Genomic DNA, 21,816 nt, shown 5'->3' with positions numbered 1-21,816 from the left:
TATAAAAGATAAAGGGGCATATTTATGAAAATCGGCGATGCACTTGTCTTGCGCCCGTTGGCACCCCCCTAACGCCACCATGGTAGCACCACCATGTGCAGACCTCTAAATTGGAATCTTTTTAAAATGGGCCATATGGTGGGATTGTGGAATGGCTCAAACCACAAAATCCTGCAGGTTTCAACAGGCAAAGTGCCCTTCTTGCCAGACCTCACGATCCAGGCTACACTGCTTCATGAATGTGTTGAAATGATGCCCACGGCTCGCAGATGTCCAAAACTGGCATATTGCGATCAAGCACAGTGGTAGCAGATTTTGCTCATGCGGAATGAGCCCATAGTTCTTCCAGAAGCTGTTTCTCTGCTAGTACATACTAGATTTTGACACAAGGGACAATCAATCTAGCGATGGTCCGTTTCTGTAGATTGTTTCCTTTCTTTGTCCCAGAGAACCCCACAAAGATCTGGTCGTCCACCTGACGGTCCTTACTACATTAGATGTAAAAGTTCAGAGCTCTCTTTTGGTGTAGGCAATGAAGTGTCTCTTCCTCCCTGGATGGATGAGGGGGGCAAAGAAAGCTGGCGGGGGCATAGCCTACCCAATGTGAAAAGGTGTGACAAATTTTGGAAGGAACACTACTATAGTCCTTAGCACCAACTTGTCTGTAATATGATTAGTGGACAAATAGTGCTTAAAGGTCACTCATGCGACAAGCCAATGTTATTGCTATGAGGAACATTCTTCAATGTAAGCAATCAGAAAGGCAGGTGTGCATTGGCTTGAATGGATTGCACATCATGAATGTGAGAACCAGACTGAGGCACCACCAGGCCATCACTACTGGAGTAAGCAAAACATATGTGTCAGCCATTTTAGACAAGGCATCACAAAAGGTCACTTGAATAAAGATGGCAGATTTGGTAGATGTAAAAAGGCCAATAGGGCTGACAAATAACTCTACCTGTTGCCACAGCAAGTCCTTGCTGGGCGAAAGATTAACAAAAAACTAGTACATCAAACTAATGGGTGAGTAGGGGTTGGATACGCAAGGAAGAACATCAAACAACAAACCTCTCTCAGCATCCCGCATAGATGGTTTTAGTGAAGGGGCACCTGGCTGCCAAAATGGCATTAACTAATTTGGAAGAAAGATAAAAAGCCATCAATCTCAAAACATGGAGGTGCTAGTTGTGTAGGCTTGGGTGCAGAACCCTGTCTTGTTGCTGATAGGATGACCATCGAAGTGGCAGCCATACTGGAGGACAAATGCTCATGGTCAGATGATCTTGGTACCATACACTCCTGGCCCAATCCAAAGCTCAAAGCTATTAGGATAACTTGGGCCTGGTTGTTCTGAACTCTGGTCAGGAGAGGGAGGGGCGGAAAACCATAATGGAGTCCCGAGCTCCAATCCAGGTGAAAGGCATGAGAACTGCCTTGGGGACTCCATTTCGATGCAGTGGACAACTCCACTTTGACATTGTGTCTTCTGTATTATGTTTCCTTTTTCACATCAAAACACTCCTTAAAGAGCCTGTCATCCACACCTTCCCCTTCGTGCGGTCAAAAAAGAAGCTCAACGTTTTAAGAACAAGCCGATGGAGCCTCTTCTCTTTCGATGGGTGTGGTGGAGTGAAGATTGTTGGCAGCGTAAATGAATGACTGACATGAAAGGGAATCACAACTTTTAGTGATAATCCATATGGATCCTCAGCTTCAATTTGTCTGGGATAAAAGTGGTGTAGGTAGGTTGTGATTACCCTTTAAGTTCACTCTCATGGCCTGCTGACTTGAGGGTCAATAGTCATAACGGGCAACCGTGCACTAGCTAAAAGGGCATGTACATGAGTAATGTTAAAAAGAAATTCAAATCTAACTATGGCAGAACAAATGGCTTCAGTGAAAACATGTGAGTCAAACCTTTAAAAAAATGCAATACATCTGGCAATTTGAATAGAGATGGCTGATCAGGTAAACACAAAACGGTCAAAAGGGCTGGCAAATAACTTTTACTGTGCCCAGTACAAGGCCTTGCTAAGTTGTTAATGAAAGAATGAACAACAGAACACCCAAAGGTTTGACTTGCAGAGGAGAGGGTGGGCGTGTAGGACACCTTTTAATGCAACAAATGTCTCTCAGTGTAGATATACTTTGGGACAGGGTATCTGTCTGCAAAGATGACATCAACTACAGTGGTTCACAAGCTGAAAGTATCTAATTGCTGCTGCTCAATCTCCATGCATGAAGGTGTGGGTGGCAGAGATTCAGGTGCAGGACTCTGCCTTGTTTCTGGAACAGGAGGTCCTCCCGCAGTGATAGATGGATTAAAGAACAAATGCTCAGGTTCAGTAGCTTTGGGCACCGTACTGTACTGTCACAGTTCAGCCAATTAAGATGCCCTATTGGTTGAAAACGTCCTGTGCTACCTTGGATGGAAAGCAATTTGTCATCTGCCAGGCAATGTCTGCTCTGCTTGTATGCTCTGGCACTGACGGCCCTGTAGGTGGTTGGTGACCAGAATAATGGTTTGTTGATCCAGCCACCTCCAAAGATTTAGGGCCTCTTAATGAAATATCCAGGGTCCCACCCCCACCCCCGCTTGTTGCATTAACACGTCAATCATGTTGACTGTGAGGACTTACACCAAACTCCCTTTGATGTATTGCAGGAAGACTTTTAGAGCCAGGTAGATTGTTTTAAGATCCAGAAGGCAGATGTCTTTGCCAGATGCCGGAGCTGGTTCTTTGCCAGACACCACAGCCTCTAACACACACTTCTCCTAGGTGACGCCTCCCAAACAAGCAGTGATGTATCTGTCACAAGTGGGAACTTCGAGAGAGGAAAAGAGTGTGGACTGCGGCAGTTAAGGTTATCCCCAGCTTGGTATCCAGCACTGCAGATCCTGAGTTGTCTCCTGTGAGACTGCCCTGATGCTGGGCCCACTGGTATCTGAGGCTGCCCAAAAGGGCCCACATATGCTACCTACCATTCATAATGAGAAGGACGCACAAGGCCATAAGACCAAGAAGCCTTATATCACTACAGTCAAGGAGGGTTAACCTTCTTTGCTGCATGCATGCTTGGTACTTGTATGTGTGAAGAAATCACATCACCCAGAAATTGATATACTTTGGTAATACCAAATAACAGATTGGAATGATAAAATACAGGTCCTGAAAAACGCCTGTTGACTCTGGAGGCGCATAGAATGCTGAAAGATGTTGACCCATAGATGTTTCCGGTCATTATACCCAGATACATCATTTTGCTTGCAAAAGGACCTCAAATTAAATCAGGAGATGCCCCAGAAGGCAATTTTAATTCCCACATAAATGCTTCATTCTTAGTTAAGTGCTTCACTAACAAAATGATTTGAGATCCCACTAGGTGCAGAGGGAGAGGATCTAAGGATGAAGCATGCCACAAGTTGTTCCTGTGGGCAAGGATCCTACAAAAGTATCTAAGATATGTCATTAATCCTACGAATGGCCTTTCAGAGTAGAGGGATTACAGAAAATAAGGTTAACCCTTCTTGATTGTAGTGAGTTGATGTAAATCGAGAGGCTGAGGGATTCCCTTTCGGAGCTTCTCACTCCTCTCAAGTGTGACATACAAGAAGCCTCTTAACCATCTTTAATGAGACCCAGGGCTGATTTGAAACACTGGGATCTTATCCTCAAAGTCCAAGTCTCACTGCTGTCATGAAAATGCACTGAACATCACCCTGTCCAGAATCGGCCCAATGAGGGGCTCAGATGGGTCTACATCTTGTTGTTGGTACACCTTAAAGATGTCAGGAGTTCAACTGTCATCCAGAGGTGGTCTACAACTGACCGCTGCAAGCCTGCATTTACCAGCTAGTCATTGTGGTACCGAAACACATGCATCCCCGCCCTACAAAGGTGGGCAGTGGCTACCACAATCACTTTTGAGACTACTCAAGGGGTATTTGGGGAGCATTCCAAATTGGAAGTGTTCTGACCCCATTGTGACCTGCAGGTAGCAACTGTGGGACTACAGGATGGGTATATTAAAATATAAATTCTTCAAGACCAGGGTCACTGTCCAGCCTCCTGGGTCCAGAGCAGAAAGCATTTGTAGAGCATGTTGAATTTCTCTGCCTCAGAAAGACATTCAACGGCTTGAGTTTCAACACTGTCCTGAGGCCTCGGTCCTCCTTCTGAAAGGGGAAGCAGTGCAAGAGCACCCCTCTCCTGTCTCAAACGTATGGCACCCACTCAACATCAAGCTTTGTAAGGAGAAGGCTGACTTCCTTCATCAAGATTGTAGAATGATCCTCTGAAAATCCCTTCGGTGTGAGGTCAAGAAGGAACAATGAGGAAATTAAAGGCACTGCGGATCCCCTTTGAATAATCTACAAAACCCACCTGTCCAATGTGATTGATTTCCAGCTAGGGAGGAAATGCCATATTCTACTTATTACTTATACCTGGCTGGACATGTTCCTATTAGGGCAAACTAGAGTGGCCTGCCAGCCACTGCAGCAGAGAAGGAATTCAAGAATGAATGCCCCTCCTGGCGCGAGCAGCCTGGGTCACTATCTCCTCTGCCCCAAAAGAGCAGAGTTTGCTGCTGCACAGGCTGACACTAGTGGTAAGCTAGACCCCTGGAATAGCTGCTAAATTTTCTGTATGGTTGGTGGAACTGCTTGGCTGGAGACATTAGCTGTAAAGATCATGCTGCTGCACAACATTAAATCATTCTTGTGCCAAATCAACACTCTCTTTAAACAACCTGAGCCCATTGAAGGGCATGTCATTTAAGGATGCATGTACATCTCCTGACAACCCTAGGCACAAGGCTGGTGCCAGTAACTCTACCTATTCAGTCTGTAGTGTCCAGGCCAGTAACCCAAACATACCTGGCCACGTCCTGGCCATCTTGTAATGTGTAGCTTACAAGATCATTAGGTCTTCTGGATGGCCGCAAGATCTTGCTGCCATGTCTCACAAAGAATCGATGTACCTATCCAAAAGGTGCACTGTGTTGAGGGACCTAAGGGCCAAGCCAGATGAGAAACATTTTCTTTTCATAAGCATCAATTAGTTTTGACTCTCTATGTGAAGGATTGGTTGAAAAGTAATTTGGGTTCATCTTACTTGCTGATGCCTGGACTGCCAGGCTTTCCAGTATAGGATGTTTACTCAGAACATCTGGATCATCGACGGCTTGTCTATGTTGCCTACCAACAGGTCAACTAACCAGAGAGCCAGATTAAGGATTAGCCTTTCTTCACATCAGGTTGTCACTAAGGATATCATGTAATGGCAATAGTGGCTCACATGAATTTGGCCCTGTTAGTAAATTCACCGTTGTTTTAACAGTAGGTAATTGTAAGTCTAGGACTTCACCTAGCCTTTGTACCACTACTGCAAAAGAGGCACTTTCTTTCATTAGTTGTCCAGAGGAAACACCCGGAACGACGACTCCGAAACCACAAAGTCGTGAAAAACAAAAGCGAAACAACGCTTTCGTTTTCCATGACTTCCTGGTTTTGGTACCTTAACCATGCATGTCTGAACAAAGTACATGCATGGTTAAGGTACAGAAGAAGGGAGTCGGAGTCGACGTGGTGAAGGAGGAGGTAAGATGGGCTGGGACTGGGGCTGTTTCTTTGGGGGTGGGGGGCTCGGGGTGATTAGGGTTTAGGGGGGCAGGGTTTAGGTTTAAGGGGTGGGTTGGGGTGTTCAGGTTTTAGGGGCAGGGTGGGGACTCAGGTATTTTTAGATTTTGGGGTGGGGTGGGGGGGGCTGGGGTGATTAGGGTTTAGGGGAGGGGGTCAGGGTTTAGGTTTAAGGGGTGGGTTGGGGTGTTTAGGTTTTAGGGGCGGGGTGGGGACTCAGGGTATTTTTAGTTTGTGGGGTGGGGGCTGGGGGTGATTAGGGTTTAGGGGGTGGGGGGTCGGGGTTTAGGGGTGGGGTGGGGGGCTGGGGCAGTTTAGGTTTTAGGGGAGGGGGGTTGGGGTTCTGGTCATTTTGGGGGTGGGGGTTGGGGTAGTTGTGGGGATGGGGGTCGCAATCATTTTTGGGGGTGTGGGGCTAGGGGTGAAGCATGCTGGATCGTGCACGCTGATTGCTAATGCCTTTACCAGGAACGCGTGTTCCGACCTCATTGTTGAGCCACGGGTGCTTGAAGCACCCGTGGTTCCGACATATAACCGTTGTCCAGGGAGCAAGACTAGCTCCGTTTTCAGGGGATGGGTCTATCCTACTGGTATTCAGTTCAGGGTCAGAATCTTGTGCTGAGGCAGAATGGAAGGGACGAGCAGGGATCTCAGTCCCAGTGTGGAAGTCTGAACCAAAATTGGTAGGAGCTAAAAAAGGGATCCAGTAAGGGTAGTCTGCGTCACAAGCTGACTCACAGTGGAAGTCCAACTGGGTGTCCCTGAAACTCAGTGCGGAACAAAGGTTTGCCAGAGAGAGCAAGAAGAGAGTTGATAATTTGCTAATTGATAATTTGCTGCATGGCTTCTTTGAAAGCTGCTATCTGAAGAAGAGTTGACAACAGCCTGGGGAATTCTTGGTATGCAGGGATCAATTGTGGGACCAGGTTCAGATTCGGGTAACAACAGAGTTGTAAGATCTTTAGCTTGAAGACCTCGTTCCTTCTTGTCAGATTCCGAATGGTGCAATGGGGTAGAGTCCTACCTGGCTTTTTGCCCTTATGGCATGCCTCTGAATACATCTCGGAGGGACAGCTTTGTGACGAGGAACACGAGTGGCTCTGCAGCTTAGGTAGGGATTTGTGCTTTAAACGTGACCTCCTTTTATGTTTGGCAATGCAGAGCTTTGCCTTCTGTTTCCGGATTGCCTTTGGTTGCATTAGGACACACTAAACTGCATGATTTTTAGTCATAACCGGAATACAAGCACTACAAACAAATGACAGGCAGGTCTATGAGTAACATCTGCTTCCTGCAGTTTTGGCACCATATGAATCCTGTCATTTTCAGTCACTGAGGGATTTTGACACTCAGAAGAACAACAAAGCTGGGAGCAGAGCTCCGGATCCATGCCAGAGGTTGTGAAAGGAAAAGATATGTGGCTTCACCCCATCACTTTTGGGGTGGTATTAAGTCTCCGTTGATTCACATTGTACCTCTCTGGCACCTGAGACTCTTCTAAAGGTGGGGAATCTGGGGTTAGAAGTACCCATCAAAATCCCTGTATTTGCACAACTCAGAGATCTCAGCCATCGGGTGGAGATCCTTCTATGGTAAAGTACATGGAAAAATGAAAATGTTAATTAAACTTGAATAAAATGAGTGAAAATATGTTATGCTAAATATTAATGTAAATTGATGGTATATATTTATTTTAAATGAAAAACAAAATAAAAAAAAACCTCAAAACTGTTATCTTAATTTTGAATGAAATATTTCATTAATATAAATACATTAAGTTAAATTAACATTTATTTGATTTATTAAAAATCTCACCTAAAGTAAATGTTTATATTTGTTTACTATGTTTTAAAAATACAAATAAAAAGTTATATATAGAATGAATTTAAAATGATATAAATATGTTAATTAAAATAGATACTTGTATTTTTAAATTAAAATCAATTATTTTTATCATAAATGTTATATATATTTTTAGCAGTTTTTAAACAGTTCTGTGTTAAGGCACTGCCTCATTATCATAGGAGGGTGCTGCAGTATCAGAAGTTGGCTATGTGTAGTATTCAACTTGCTACCGCTCCCCTTTGGCAGTAGTAATTTATTCATAAATTTGTCTCTATCCTGTTTCAGGGCTGGAGATATGCGAGTCTACACTTTTGAGTGACTTTACACTCATAAATAGTGAATAGCTCAAAGTACAAAATTTACTCACAAGTGTAAGAGCAAACTTACATGTGAAGTGTGAGAATAGACCCAGCAGAACCTAGGTTTAGGCCTTGGTCCGTGCTGAATATTGTGTGCTTAACTGGTAGGTCTCTAAAATTATCAGCTTCAAACAACTTTCACATTCGTCGGGCGAGGAGAAGAGTTCAGCTTCACCCTCATTCACACTGAGTTATGGAAATACCAGGTTTTAAAGGTTAGGAAGAACGAGTCATTGCGGTCAATATTTCCTAACTGAGCATGGTCATGCGTTTTAGAGCTACAGTGGTAAAGAATTGTTAATGCTTTTATCCTCATGACTCTTACTTTCAGACTTTCAAAGAATGAGTTTAGTAGGTACTATTCTAATATCCTGTACAGTAGGTGAATGCCTTGTACATTCCTAAACCTGGTCTCAAAATTAGGCCTCCGCTGATTTCGATGCTGCTAGAAGCCTTGCCTGCTGCTTACATCTGAAGCTGTGTTATATGCTCTCAACTGAACATGTACCTTTGAAGAGAAAGTGGTGCCATACAGCTGTTTTACAGCTGCCTGACGGACTATCACCAACATGCTGCAGCAGTGCAAAGTCCTCTAAAAAGAAGTTGGCCCGAAAAGTCAATAAGACCCCTTTTTCTTGAAGCATTTGCCCTCTGTTTAATGTCTGACTTTTTTTGCTTGAGGGAGGCATCATCTAATTGTTTGTACAATACAATTCCCTTTGCTATGATGCCTTTGGATACTGCTGACCCTAGTACTTGGAAAATGTGTGCAACAAAGAAATGTTTACATATTCCAATATTATAGGGCTCCTGAATTCAATATTATGCATATTTGTTTGTAATGTTCTTTCGGCTACGTTAGTTGTAGTTTGGAAAAATTAAGGTAACTATCTCCCTAGTCCCAATTCACAAGAACAGAACATACTATCTTTGCAACAGCAAGATGGCCGAGCACTAGCAAACCTTTTCCAGCCTAGTCATGAATCCGACCATTAACAGTTTGCAAAGCCTCACTGCATATCAAGTAAGAGCCGCACGCCAAAATGCCTGTAAGCCACGAGTTAACGTAGCCAGGCGTGAGATGCAGCGCCACCTTCATAGTATCGATTGGAGTGCTCATAACCTGGAGAGAAAACTACAGCAGTGTAGCACCGAAGGCGCCGTGATTACTGGTGTTGGTTCTGGCGGGTTGTTGGGTGGGGGGGGGGGAGGGACTTGGGACCAGCAGATAGAGTGCCTTGTCCGCTGTGGCCTGGACTAGCAGATTAATTCCCGATCGGTCTCCACAGGCATCAGCGGGAGAACAGAGCCTGCCCCACTGGGCCTGTGGTGCCAGTCTGGCTGGATGGCCTGGTCAGCTGCTTGACGTCGGCTGACTCCGCGACACTCAATATCCTGTTCACGCAGAAAGTCCACAGACAGTTCACAGAGCCTGTCCAAACGTTCCTTGTCAGGTACGTCCCACAAGAAGCTGAAGAAGTACAAACACTCATCGACCTCACTGTGTCTGTCAAAGTCATCCGATACGATGAGAGAGCGTAGGCACTCCAGGCCCTGGGAGTCTGCAGGGTCTGAACCTGGGTCCGCTAAATGCTTCCCTGATTTTCCCAGAGCCGGAGAGACACAGCTGAAGGAATTTTATGAGGCCATTTTTGGGTGACTCAGGTCCTCTGGAGCACCCTTAGGCCCCATGGGCGCAGGAAGGGATCCCGCTCGAACCAAACTGGTGGGTTCGACCACCGCACTAGTCGGGCCCTCTCTGGATCCAGAGCGGAGCTGCCGGCAAGACCAAGACCTACCTCTGCGCCCATGCCAGAACCAACGCCCCCGGCTCTGCGATACGCTGAGGCTGAGCCAATCCCATCGTCATACCCGACTCCGACACGGAGCCAGATAGGCGTGTCCAGCACTGACTGAGGACATTCTCCATAGAGCGGAGCCAGTGCCTTATTTACTAGATAGGCATGGAGAACCATTATGAAAAAGACCCAGTTGAAGAGGACAAGTGGTATGAGGAACTGGGTGATGCCAGTGGGTTAGACACCTCACCTTATGCTGACCTTGTTTCCCCTTCTACTGTTGCTACAGAGGTGTGCCTCTTTTGTTTTGGTGGTGTGCAGGGCTACTGAGGTCCCGGACTTTCAGCTGCCATCAGTGGCAGTCAAAATTAACTGCTTTACAGAGGTGCTTGAAATAGGAGTCACCCCCTCACAGCCTTTACTCCCAATTAATGAAGCACTTACAGATGTCCTGCCTGCATCTTTTCCAAGCCCTGCACAGGGGCTCTAATGAATGCGACAAATGCGCACCACAGTTGCCCCGCTCCTGGGGATCCCAATTTCCTTACCTAGCACCTTCAGTAAAAGAATGTTCTCTTCCATCAGCCTGGCACTGTTGTCAGTGAACACCGCATGACTACTGGGCCATTACTCACATACACTGTGGGATTCGGTGGCGCAAGTGCTGCATAAGGTTCCGAAAGAGGCCTGGGTCATGCTCTCTCAGGCAGCTGCCGACAGGAGAGATGCAGCAAAGTTTTCAATTAGATGTGGTCTTGACATGAAAGACTCATCAAGTAAAGCAATTTCATTGTTGGTGGCCTTGTGGCGCCAGGTTTGGCTGAGACCATCCGTTTTTTTCAGGGGATGTCCCAGGTTCTCTCATGGAGATACCCTTTTATGCCTCTTGCCTTTTTGGAGACAAGGCGGGTTCAGCACTGGAGCGCTCCAGGACAGCAGAGATATGGCAAAGTCCTTGGGCTTGTCTATGACCCCTTGTTAACACCAATCTGTCTTCTACCCCTTTTAGGGTAGAAGGTGGCGGTGGAGGTGACGTGGTTCCCAACTGGGACCAAGGATGAACTCGCCAGCAGTACTCCAGATGAAAGTCCTCTCAGATCTTTGGGGCCTGAAGGTGTGCCAGAGGGAGTTGCTAGAGAGCCAAAGAGCCAGAGCATGGCAGGGAAGAACTCTTCACTCAGATGTGGTGTGGCTATTGGCCCTGGAAACTCAGTTTGCGCCGGAACAAGCTGCAGAGTTGGCCCTGAAGTCACCTGACTTTTGGAGTGAGATTGAGAGGTGTGGTGCCACACCTGCACTTGTTCAGGCCAATGCGAGTGGTGTGAGGAAACAGAAACCCACCTCGAATTCTTGTAGGTTTTTTTGGACTTATCTTACCATTTTGACCATGATAAAGACTGGCTTCTAATGTGGCGGCATCGACTCTGGAAGCAGAACCAGGATAGAACTTTGGACAATGACGGCGACTTGGAGGGGACTCTTGCAAAGAGTCTTTTTATGCTTGGTGATGTAAGGCTTTGTCCTGCGGTCCCTGATGTCCTTTGGGTTCATCGACACGAAACTGCTGTAGGACTTGGAGTTGTGGCTTGACCCCCAGACACTATAGGCACACATGGTGGGATCTGTCATAGACCACTGTTTGCAATAGACCCCACAGTGCTTAAAACCTGTTGCTTTTGGGGTGACATTTCTTGCACATTGAAGAAAGATTTTGAAGTAAATGTCTATAGAGACACGAAGGGCCCTCTGGCTCTGCGTTTGGTGGCACAGAAATAAGGGAACTGACAGTGCACAGGGGTAGCGCCCATGTAGGCTTTTCATGTACCTTCCAGAGCGGGACGGTATCAGTGCGGAGTGGCATGGTGCCACCTGGCAGTCTACTGAGATGCTGGTGAAAAGTATTCAGGTCCAGTCTGACGCTTGAGGAATATTTAAAAGGTGAAGAATCAGTGGCTACATTCCCTATCAGAATAAGCAAAAAACAAAAATGATTGAGTACATATTTATAAGCCCCTAGCGCCACCTTGCGTTAAAAGGAGGCTTCAATTATTTATAATTGGCCACTATGTACTCTGCAGGAGTAGCACCAATATTTTGGCGCAACTCCTGCAGAGTACATCAATAGTGTCAATAAAAATGATGCTATGGGCCCCTACCCTGCACCATATCTTAGATACTGTGCACACATGGTGGCGGTGGGGGGGCGCTAAGTGGCGCAAGGAAAATGGCGCTGCACTAGTTGCAGCACCACTTTCCTTAAATATGCCCCTTAATGTCTTGCAGTATAGCCTTACAGAACGTTTGAATTAAACAGGTAAATAAATGGCTTCCAAAGGTGTGGGTGCTTTCATTTTGTTTCTGTCAAACATTAGATTACACTCAACTGAACAATCCTAAAGGTCACGTTTTACAATAGCTAGTGCAAATTAACATTATCCAGTTAAATGTGGATAAATTACACCTTGAGAAGTGAAGAACAATCACCCATGAAGTTTAAGTTTTGGTATTATATTGACATCATGTCTCTACTATGATAGGGCATCCCATATTAGCACAATTACTTCTATACATGGGTCCCAATGAGACTGCTTACCAAAGTCTGGCTGAGCCTTGGTTATCCAGCTGCCCAAGTCATCACCCCTCCAAGGGGGGAACATGCGCTTCATGGCAATCTTCCATTCACCAGACTTGGTAGCACGCTGAATGCAAAAGACAAACTAAATAGGTTAGCTATTCAGGCACTGAGGCAGAAGAAAGCATATCGCTGTAAGGTACCAAAGCAGAATGACCAGAAGACAAGTGCCAGATGAACATATTTAGTCTGGGCTTTTGGTTTCATGGCTAGGACACAGGGTTTCATACCGAGAGTGAGGTGCTGCTATTGGAGTCACCGGTGGAGGGTTGAAGTAATGATAACTCATGAGGTGAGTGTTGCAGAGCTGGAGTGATGAGTAACCTAGGAAGTGGCCGATGCAGAGCTGGACTGAGGAAGAAAAGAATAAAGTGGCAGCTGAAATGATGATGAACATACTGAGTAATGAGAGAAGGGCTGTGGTAACTAGTAAATCATTGAAAGACTGGGACTGAGCTGAATTGAGGAGGGGTCCTGTGGGTGCAGAGCTTATGTGATAGTTAAAGGAAAGGACTGCTAATCCTTGCAGTTTAGTCCAAGAGTTTGGCTAGTGTGAGGGAAATACCAGCGTGAGGTGTGTGCAAGATTGACAGGAATACTTACCAGCACATAAATAACTGGATTTGGAGAATTTTCCAAAACTGAAATCTCATTGTTCTTCATCAGCACGATATCAGTAAAGTAATTCTTAGTTTTGATCCTAAAAACACAAAATGAACATGCGAAAGATTCTTATTTGCTGTTAGGTTAACATATTTATAAAACAATGTATTGCCCTGCACATAGCCTTGCCAGGCTGTCGAGTTCTGATACTTACACACCCTAGTCTCAAAGATTCTGACACAAACCAGTCAGTTTTTGATTGAGTAGGATCATTGGTAAGTGTGCATTTGGTCACTGTATACATGTCTTTGGGTGTTGCCTGGTGTGTAGTCAAAGATCTTTACCAATTATGATGTCTTCATCTCTGATCTCTCACTATACTATTCACAATATAAAACCTACAGGAGCCATACTCTTATCTGTCTCTTTATCACGTACAGTGTAACTGGGCCTGGATGTTGAGCTATTCGCTAGAGTAATAATACAAGAGATTAGGTTTTTCTATTATTAAACATTTTAAGAACCTTTTTTTTCTTTTAGATACAAGTCATTGTTCAGGTGTACTGACTATGACTTTGCCAGATAGTTAAAATACTTAACATGTAAATCACACCTCAGGTCATACCTTAGCTCACAGTCTGTGATTGTGCCACCTGAACCTGAAACAAGTTGGGTTTTACTCTCTTCACTAAGCAAAACTGTTAAAGCATTGATTCAAACACTGGACTTCACAGGAAGAAGCCATTCATTTTTTTTTATTTTAGAATGTACACCAGAGGCAAAAAGACTAAAGTCCACTTCTAGCTGTTTGCCCGTCATCACATGCCGTATGTTGCACAGAAAGCCAATGGTCCGAAGAAGATATTGAATTCTTACTTTTATTAAGCCTCTCTCTTGTATGTTTATTCTGTAGACGCCCAAAGCTTCTTTGATCTGGCATCCATCTCTGCATTAGACACAGTATCTCTACACTACATATTAAGTCATAAGGCCCAAAATCCATTTCTGGTGGCTTTTGTTGTCTTACTGTTACATTACAGATTAAGAGGCTGCAGCCATCTTTGATCAATTTCTACTCTACAGACACAGTGGGGGTCAATATGAGTTTGGCGGACGGAAAAGACCGTCCACCAAACTCCTGTGGTCAGGTTGCCGCCAGTGCAGCCGCCTTCCCCATTATGAGTTCCCTTCTGGGTAAGCGGCCCAGCGGGGAACAGCGTACAACATTGATGCCGGGCCCTAACTGAGCCAGCGGCAATGTTGCAATGCATAGGGTCCACCAGCACCCTTCGCGATGTTCACTGTCTGCAGTGCAGACAGTGAACAGCGCGAAGGGGGCTGGCCTTGAGAGCCCCTGCAGTGCCCACGCCAAATGCATGGCCCCCCCTGCACACTGTCTCCACCAGCCTTTGCATAGCGGTACTACTGTCATGTAAAAGCTGGCGGCGAGGGGGGTCGTAATCCTCAGTGCGGCCCTGCTTGCAGTGCTTCCCTGGAGGATTAAGACTTCCAGTCCCTACTGTGGAGGTAAACTGGCAGTGCTGGCGGTCCGGCCATGGCGCAACCACAATGGTTGTAATGTGGTGGTCAGACTGCCGCCAAAGCGGTCGGACGATCACTCTGGCGGCGGTCAGACCGCCACGGCGACCATAAGGGTCGTAATGAGGTCCAGAGTGTCATAGAGGCCAATCAGCCTTCGACCTTAGGGACTGTCTGCCAGTTGGAAGTCAAATGTAGTGAATACAAGATAGAAAGTAACCATTTAAGATGTCACTAGCTCATCATGACTAATGAATGTGGAACTAAGTATTTGCATCCTAGGCACCACAGAAACAAGCCCGACAGCATTCTGGATATATCTGAGGGGAGAACAAGTGATTCAGTACACATCAGAAGTTTAGAGAAGCCCTAAACAAGTATGCAGCACACAGGCCACTCACCCTTGCACATCCATGGCACTGACATAAGGAAATAGTGCCAGGGTGTTAGAACCCACAAAGGGGGGGATCACTGAGCAAGCAAGGGTTACTAGGACACAACTGTACTGGCTGCAGCCTTTTACCACTGCTGTCTCAGGGACTGACCTACCATGGCACTGAAAATTAAACACCAAGTACACAATTTCAGCACTCAACCCTGAGGGTGGTTAGGCAAGCGGTCCAAGGCCTCTCAAATATTTAGTATGAGGGTTAAAGGCTCAGCAGTTACCTAATAATGAATAACATGCAATAATAACTGCCCAATTCAGGGGTTCTCTTTTATAAAAAGAGATGTGCATTATTTTACCAAAACAATGCGTCCACTGGCACAGGGTGTTATTCCAGGAACTAAGAGGCAATGAGGCAAAAATGTATATGGCTTGAAATAATCTCACACGTGGAGACTCACTGTAAGGAGGGTAGTCAGACTTCTGTATCAATGCCTCATAAACCAGTGTTTCAATGCCCTAGTCACTGGCAACCCCACCATAGCTTTTCCTAAAGCCAAACCAATCCCAAACTCTGGTGAGCAGAAGTTCAAAGGTGCAGGTGGTATCTGATACTTCATCTTGTATCATGCTTTACCAGGGGTGATTAAAAATGGATCCTCACAGCCATGTACTTAAAACAGTGAGTCAAACTACCATTCACCATGTATACCTCCTGGGCACACGCCATTTACTCAGCGATGTCAGCTCAGGGCATGGGCAAATCATGGTAGCAGAACCCAAGTGAGGTCAGCAGGCATCCAACTCTTTAAGATCTGAAAATTACCTATCCTGTTTTACAGATTAGAAAAATGGTATCCCACCACAGCTGATCTATGATTACATCCCAGGACATAGAATAGGTCCATGGATTAATGTTGTGCCCCAACAAACCAAAAAACCATGCCCTGGACCTCAGCACACATGCCTAATTGTGCACAATGGGCAGAAAACAATCCAAACACCAGTGAAAAACTGTAGCTGAGTTTATTTAGGGAAGGGATGCACATTAGAGGAAAGCAGGCAAGACATTTTTCGCAAAGAAGTAATGCAAATCCCCGGCAAATGATTCACAGATCAAAAAGTTTGGAGAAGTACTAAATAAGTTATGCTGTGTCCGGGCACCCCACCCTTGTGCATGCATAACAGACATAAGGAAACAGTGAATGGACATCCTACTAAAGGCCAGATGTATCAAAGGGTTTTACCCATTCTATGTCTATGGGAAAATGTGTTGGTACAGATGGCCCTAAGTATCACACTAGCATGTTCTTTTACTCTGTATGATTTAACTTCATCTGGCCGCTAAAAAGATTGCATTAAAGTGGACTACCATTTTGCTTAAGCTTTGGCAGCACATTTACCAGTCTAATTTCCTTCTCCAAAAATATGTCCAGGCAGCTGATAGCTATTTACTCACAGCTTAACTGCAGCCATGTGCAATACCAGAAAGGTTCCTTTGTGCTCAACAGGATACACAATTATTTCAGAAGTAGGTACACGTAGGAATAACAATCTCGATCTTGAGATTCCTTTACAGAGTCTTTTCATATTGGTGTCTACAAAAAGATCTTACCTATAGAGTAAATAAATGTACAACAGAAACCTGACTCATTCTCAAACATCACTGCCAAGACCTGGAACTACCAACCCCTGGTGGAGGACTCACCAAGCCATTGTGTCTTGAAAGACTTCTTTGTAGAAAAACAAGTTACAAATGTACAAACCCAAAACTAGCAGGAGTAGGCAGGACATGTGAATCTACAGTACTACACACAACAAACAGATGTTTACAGGGTAAGTAACATAATCTTTCAGGTTGATATTCTAATTACCTGCAAGTTCCTCAACTGTGCATCTCCAGGTGCCAAACTGGATAAGGACATTTTCCAATAGCTCTGCTGTGCTAGTGGGTGGTGTCTGCTGAGTCACGGCTGCAGTTTGTTACTGTATGAACATGACATCACTGGAGCCATAAAGCACCACCCTGGCACCCTAATGTCAGTTACTCATCCATTAGTTCTAAACCCCAAGAAGCTGAGGTGAGCAACATTAGACTGTGAACGTGCATTGCAACAAATCTAACTTGAAACCTTACTATTCAAATGACCGTGAACATCCTTCACAACTGGGCGGGGGCAGGAATGGCGAGGAAACTGTAGATAGAAAGAATATCCACCAGAATGATCGTTAATGAAGGAAATGCAGCATGCGCTCTGATGAGATTCCATTTCAACCTGGAAACAAGACTGCGGAATTATAAAACCCCCTCCTGTCGGCCCTAAGCAGCTAAGACTTAGTAGTGTGTTTAGCTCCTGCGATCTTCACTTGCCTAGGTGGAGGTGGATCTTTCATCCTGCCCACAGGTACAGTATTCCGCAGTCTCTTGTTTAGTTGGAAGAGCATGTGGATCAACACAAGAAAAGGGATGTTGCGCAAGACCATTTGATGCAGCATTGCTCTGAAGAAATCCATGCCTGCTGGCTATATAGGCAAGAATGGTGTGCCCAAGGAGAGTCCAACCTCCCTGAAATGTCAGTGGGGAAAACTCTGAATATTGGATATGATCAATGTCAATCGTAGAGGAAGGATCAGCAATCTCATGCATTGAAGACCTAGCAGGAACAAGGAGCAATATTTTGCACCTATGGTGCAGGTGTACTAACCCTCCATCGTGGGCTCACAGAGTGTAGAAAAAGCACTGAAGTCATGGTTTTATGACAGCACATGAGGAAACAAGCCACAGAATGAAAGCAAAGCTCTCCAGGGAAATGATCCATCTATGATGACAAAAAATTCCCTGTTTGCTGTCAAATCGTGTATGACTAGCTACTGATTGGGTAGTACCTGTGGGGACCTGCTGAGGTTATGCATACGGATGAGAGTAATAGGGTGGTGTCTCCTAGGATTTGTAATGAGGAAACGGACTTGAGGGAGCCTGGCTGTTCGACCTTTGGAACTGAGTCAGGTAATCATGATTTAACCTTAATGACCTGGAACTTAGCCGGCCTCGACAGGAAATTGTCCGATCCAGAATGGATTATGTATATTAACAGTCAGGACATTTGCTTGTTTCAGGAAACTTGGGCTGAGGGTGAAACCAATATAGATGGGGTTTCTTTCATTTAGCATCCCTGTGCAACCATCAGGGAAGGGCTAAGGCCATGCCAAAGGAGGCCTGCTATTACTTTTAAACAAGAAATTGCAATGTGAACACGTGATATTAGATATTGATTGTGTTGATCTAATGGGCATACAAATTTTGTTTCAGCAGGATTTTAAAATCATTGTCACTAATGTTTATGCTCTGTCTGTCTCACACGGGGTTGAGTCACAGACCCTAGTTGCATTGTCCGAATTTTTAGACACCTTACAATCTTCAATTTTTTAAATTATAGCAGGTGATTTGAACTGCACATTTGAGCATTCTGCCTTGCTCAGCGGTTTAACAGATAAAGAGGACGAACTCTGGGGAATCCCACAGATAACTAATTCTCGCCATTGTTCTCCCTCTTGTGTGGCTTCCCAACTGGCCTCGGTTTGTTTAAAATACGGACTTAGGGCTTGCAATGGTTGTACACCTTCTGATTTAAACCTCGTGCCGACATTCAAACGAGGTATGTTCACAAGTGTTATTGACTATTTTTTGGTGGATGTTAGGTTGTGGCTTCTTCTGAGGGATATGAGGGCGGATGGAAGATGCGAGAATGATCATTTTCCTCCGATTCTCACTCTCTCAGGGGAGGTGTCTAGGAGAACACTTAATAATCAATACACAGTGGTTCCATCCCCACACCTGAGTAATAATTCTACTAGGGCTGGTTGGCCAAAGGTGATGTCTAACCCCCATTTGATAGAAGGGATCTATCAATTATTCATAGATAACCTGGCTGCTTATGAAGAACAGGATGCTGATAACATCCCAATACTTAGTATACATGATAGTCTGGCCATGGAACTGCAGAGCTTCTTTTACAAAACGGTTGGTTCTAGGCCTTGCAGTGGAAATAAGGCCAGTAATGGATGGTTTGATGAGACCTGCTTAATGGCAAAGTCTGAGTTAAAAACAGCTATTCTGACTGGTTGCTTGGGGGAGATTCAACAAGCCAGACGCATATACAAGGAGTCTATCTTACTAGCAAAAAGATCATGGGAAGATTCTATATGGCAGGAATTATTAGATGCCTCAAAAGCAAATAATAATATTCTATTCTGGGAATCGTTGTCCAAGAGACAAAGAGGGGTTAGGAATATTATTAGAAATCATATAAAACCTGAAAGTTGGGTCGATCATTTCTCTCACCTTTATGCTATACCTCTTGATGTTTCGGCGCATGATCCACATGTTGCAGATCACGTTCTTTCACCAAGGTCCACTGTAAATTTTAGTCTTGATTCACCTGGGGAGGGTGTTAACGCCCCCGAGGATTGTATTTTTTTTTCTATGGAAGAAACCCTTGATGCAATCAACTCATTAAAACCTGGAAAAGCTCCCAGGCCGGATAAGTTACCAGGAGATCTTTATAGATCTGAGCCAATTATATGGTCCTGGTATATAAATTTGATCTCTAATAGAATTGCTGCAGGGGATCAAATTCCAGGTACGTGGAAAGGGGCTGAAATCATTCCTATTTATAAAAAGGGCAATGTAAACCTCCCAATTAATTATAGACCAATCAGCCTCATTGATAACATACAAAATATTTTTGCCAAACAACTCTTAGGGAGGCTAACTAGCTGGGTTCAAGATCATAAGATTCTTTCTTCACTTCAGGCGGGGTTCCGCCCAAAAACCAGCACGGTAGATCAAGTTTTTAGGCTGGCTATTCTATACTGGAATATATAGTCCTCGCCATGCAACATTTATATGCTGTCTTTGTAGATCTACGATCAGCTTTTGATTTGGTCCCAAGAGGAAAAACTGAGGGAAGTGTGGGAACCCCATCCAACATATTACAATTGTTAAAGCGATTGCATGAAAATACATATGCACAAGTGCGTCGGGGCAATCAAGGAGAGCTGACTGAAAAAATCCCCATTCAAAGGGGAGTTTGTCAAGGCTGTGTGATGGCTCCACTATTATTTACCTTATTCATTAATGAGGTGGTGCAGACCTTGATTTCCTGCCAGAATGATGCCCCTTCCATGAATGCACAGAAAATTCCTATTCTTCTCTTTGCTGATGATTCACTTCTAATCTCAAAGACACCGATGGGTCTACAAATTCTTGTTGATAGATTCAATTCATTTTGTATTAGTAAAACCAAACTGATGGTGTTTAGCTCCAGTCCTGGTAAAAGATGCATTGTTAAATTGGATGGAGTTCCCTGGAGCAAGGTTAGTTCAATAGATTATTTGGGTGTGTGAGGTTGACCAGTAAATTAAATTGGGAGGACCGGATTAGTAAACGTGCGGAGCTATTACACCACAGAACATCATCTATCCTGCGCTTTTACAAAAGTTCTATAACTAAATTTGTAGCTCCAGCGGTTAAGATTTATATGGCTAAGGCGCAGGGAGCTGCTGTCTATGGTGCGGAGGTATGGGGATCCTCCAATAGTAATGAGCTAACTGTGGAAGAAAACAATTTTGCAAGGGCTTTGATAGCGTGCCCCCGCAGCACACCACTGATCCCAATGTTTCTTAATTTGGGCCTAAACCGAGTAGATGATTTAATTTCTCTAAGATCTCTATTATACTGGATAACGTTTTGGACCACCCCTGAATTGGATTTATACAAGGTCTCATTGCTCGACTTGTTAAAGAGACCAAATGCAGCTATTATTCCCTGGATTAAACATGTATCCAATTGGTTTCGGATTTTGGGGTTGGAAGATTATTGGAAGAATCCCCATAAATTAGTGAAATCCCATAAAACTGCCAATTACTACTTCAGATATATGCCCGGCTTGTGGTGGTGCCCCGGAAACAGTTGAACATTTTATGTTTTTTTGCCCTGCATATTTTATTCCGCGGTCAAAATGGATTCGAAAAACCTGTCGGGAAATGGTGCTGAAAAATTGCAGTATAGCAATAAGGGTTTTAAAAAGCCATAGTTCAAATGAATTAATTTTAGCAGTTAGCAAGTTTTTAGTGGCAGCATGGCATATACGTCACTGCCTTTTAAATAAGGACTCATGAAGTGTGCCCAGGCAGGATTCTAGATGAGTAGTTTGATATTACACGTACGTATTTATTCATGTGTTTGTTTTTTTATTAAATTATTTAATTATTGTACAGATTATAAAATGAGATTATATTTTTCTGTTAATGTATGTGATGCTTTGATGGTTAATTGACCGAATAAAGCTTGATTTGATGATAAGAGAGCAAAGCTTACAAAAATAGAAGACATGTAAATATGGAAGGGAATATCAGGCCAGTTGCCAAAGCATTCTCAGTTACCCGAGGTGTTGATGGTGATCAGGGGCCAGCAATAGTAATACCTAGAGGTAGATCTTCCTATAGTGGCAGGCATACACGAGAAAACAGCATTACTTAGGAAGTCTTGTATAACATTATATATTCTCAGAAGTCCTCTTTCTGGTCAGAGTTAAGAATGCCTTAAGGACATGGGAGGGTTAGAATGACAAAAAAGAGTATGGAACACAAATGACATGAAGCAGTCTTAGAAATAACCATATGTGGCTTAGCTGTGATCTTTTGCAACATAAACCAATTCAAGCTCTCACCGGAGGTTAGTAAGTAACAGCTGATGCAGTTTTCCAGGAAAACAGGGCTTTCATCAGTGCATTCTAGTTGAGAATGTTGCCCATGTATGCCACCTTGTGGTGAACACAAAAACCCTACCACCCATGTCACAGGACCGTGGCGGCTGCCACTGAACGGAGGTGGCGGGGCAGGGGAGATGGGAATAAAAGAAAAAGAGAAAAAAGAAAAGAAAACCACTTACCACAACTACGGTGACTGGTTCGTCTCCTCTGTCCTCTACCCGGAAGCACACAGTC

General features: G+C 44.5%; 1 protein-coding gene across 3 annotated transcripts in view; it reads right to left on the bottom strand.

The window, feature by feature from the left end:
• Positions 1-21,816, bottom strand: part of TEP1 (telomerase associated protein 1) — a 1,055,001-nt gene that overhangs the window by 16,357 nt on the left and 1,016,828 nt on the right. For all 3 annotated transcript variants that reach the window (XM_069244315.1, XM_069244314.1, XM_069244316.1), the window contains 2 exons: positions 12,883-12,979; positions 12,241-12,346 (listed from right to left, as the gene is read on the bottom strand). In XM_069244315.1, the coding sequence (XP_069100416.1) occupies positions 12,241-12,346; positions 12,883-12,979 (203 nt within the window). The remainder of the gene's footprint in view (positions 1-12,240; positions 12,347-12,882; positions 12,980-21,816) is intronic.

The sequence above is a fragment of the Pleurodeles waltl genome, chromosome 7 (assembly GCF_031143425.1).
Source record: "Pleurodeles waltl isolate 20211129_DDA chromosome 7, aPleWal1.hap1.20221129, whole genome shotgun sequence".
Taxonomy (NCBI): Eukaryota; Metazoa; Chordata; class Amphibia; order Caudata; family Salamandridae; genus Pleurodeles; species Pleurodeles waltl.
Note: the sequence above shows the minus strand (reverse complement) of the source record. Positions and strands in the feature narration are given on the sequence as shown.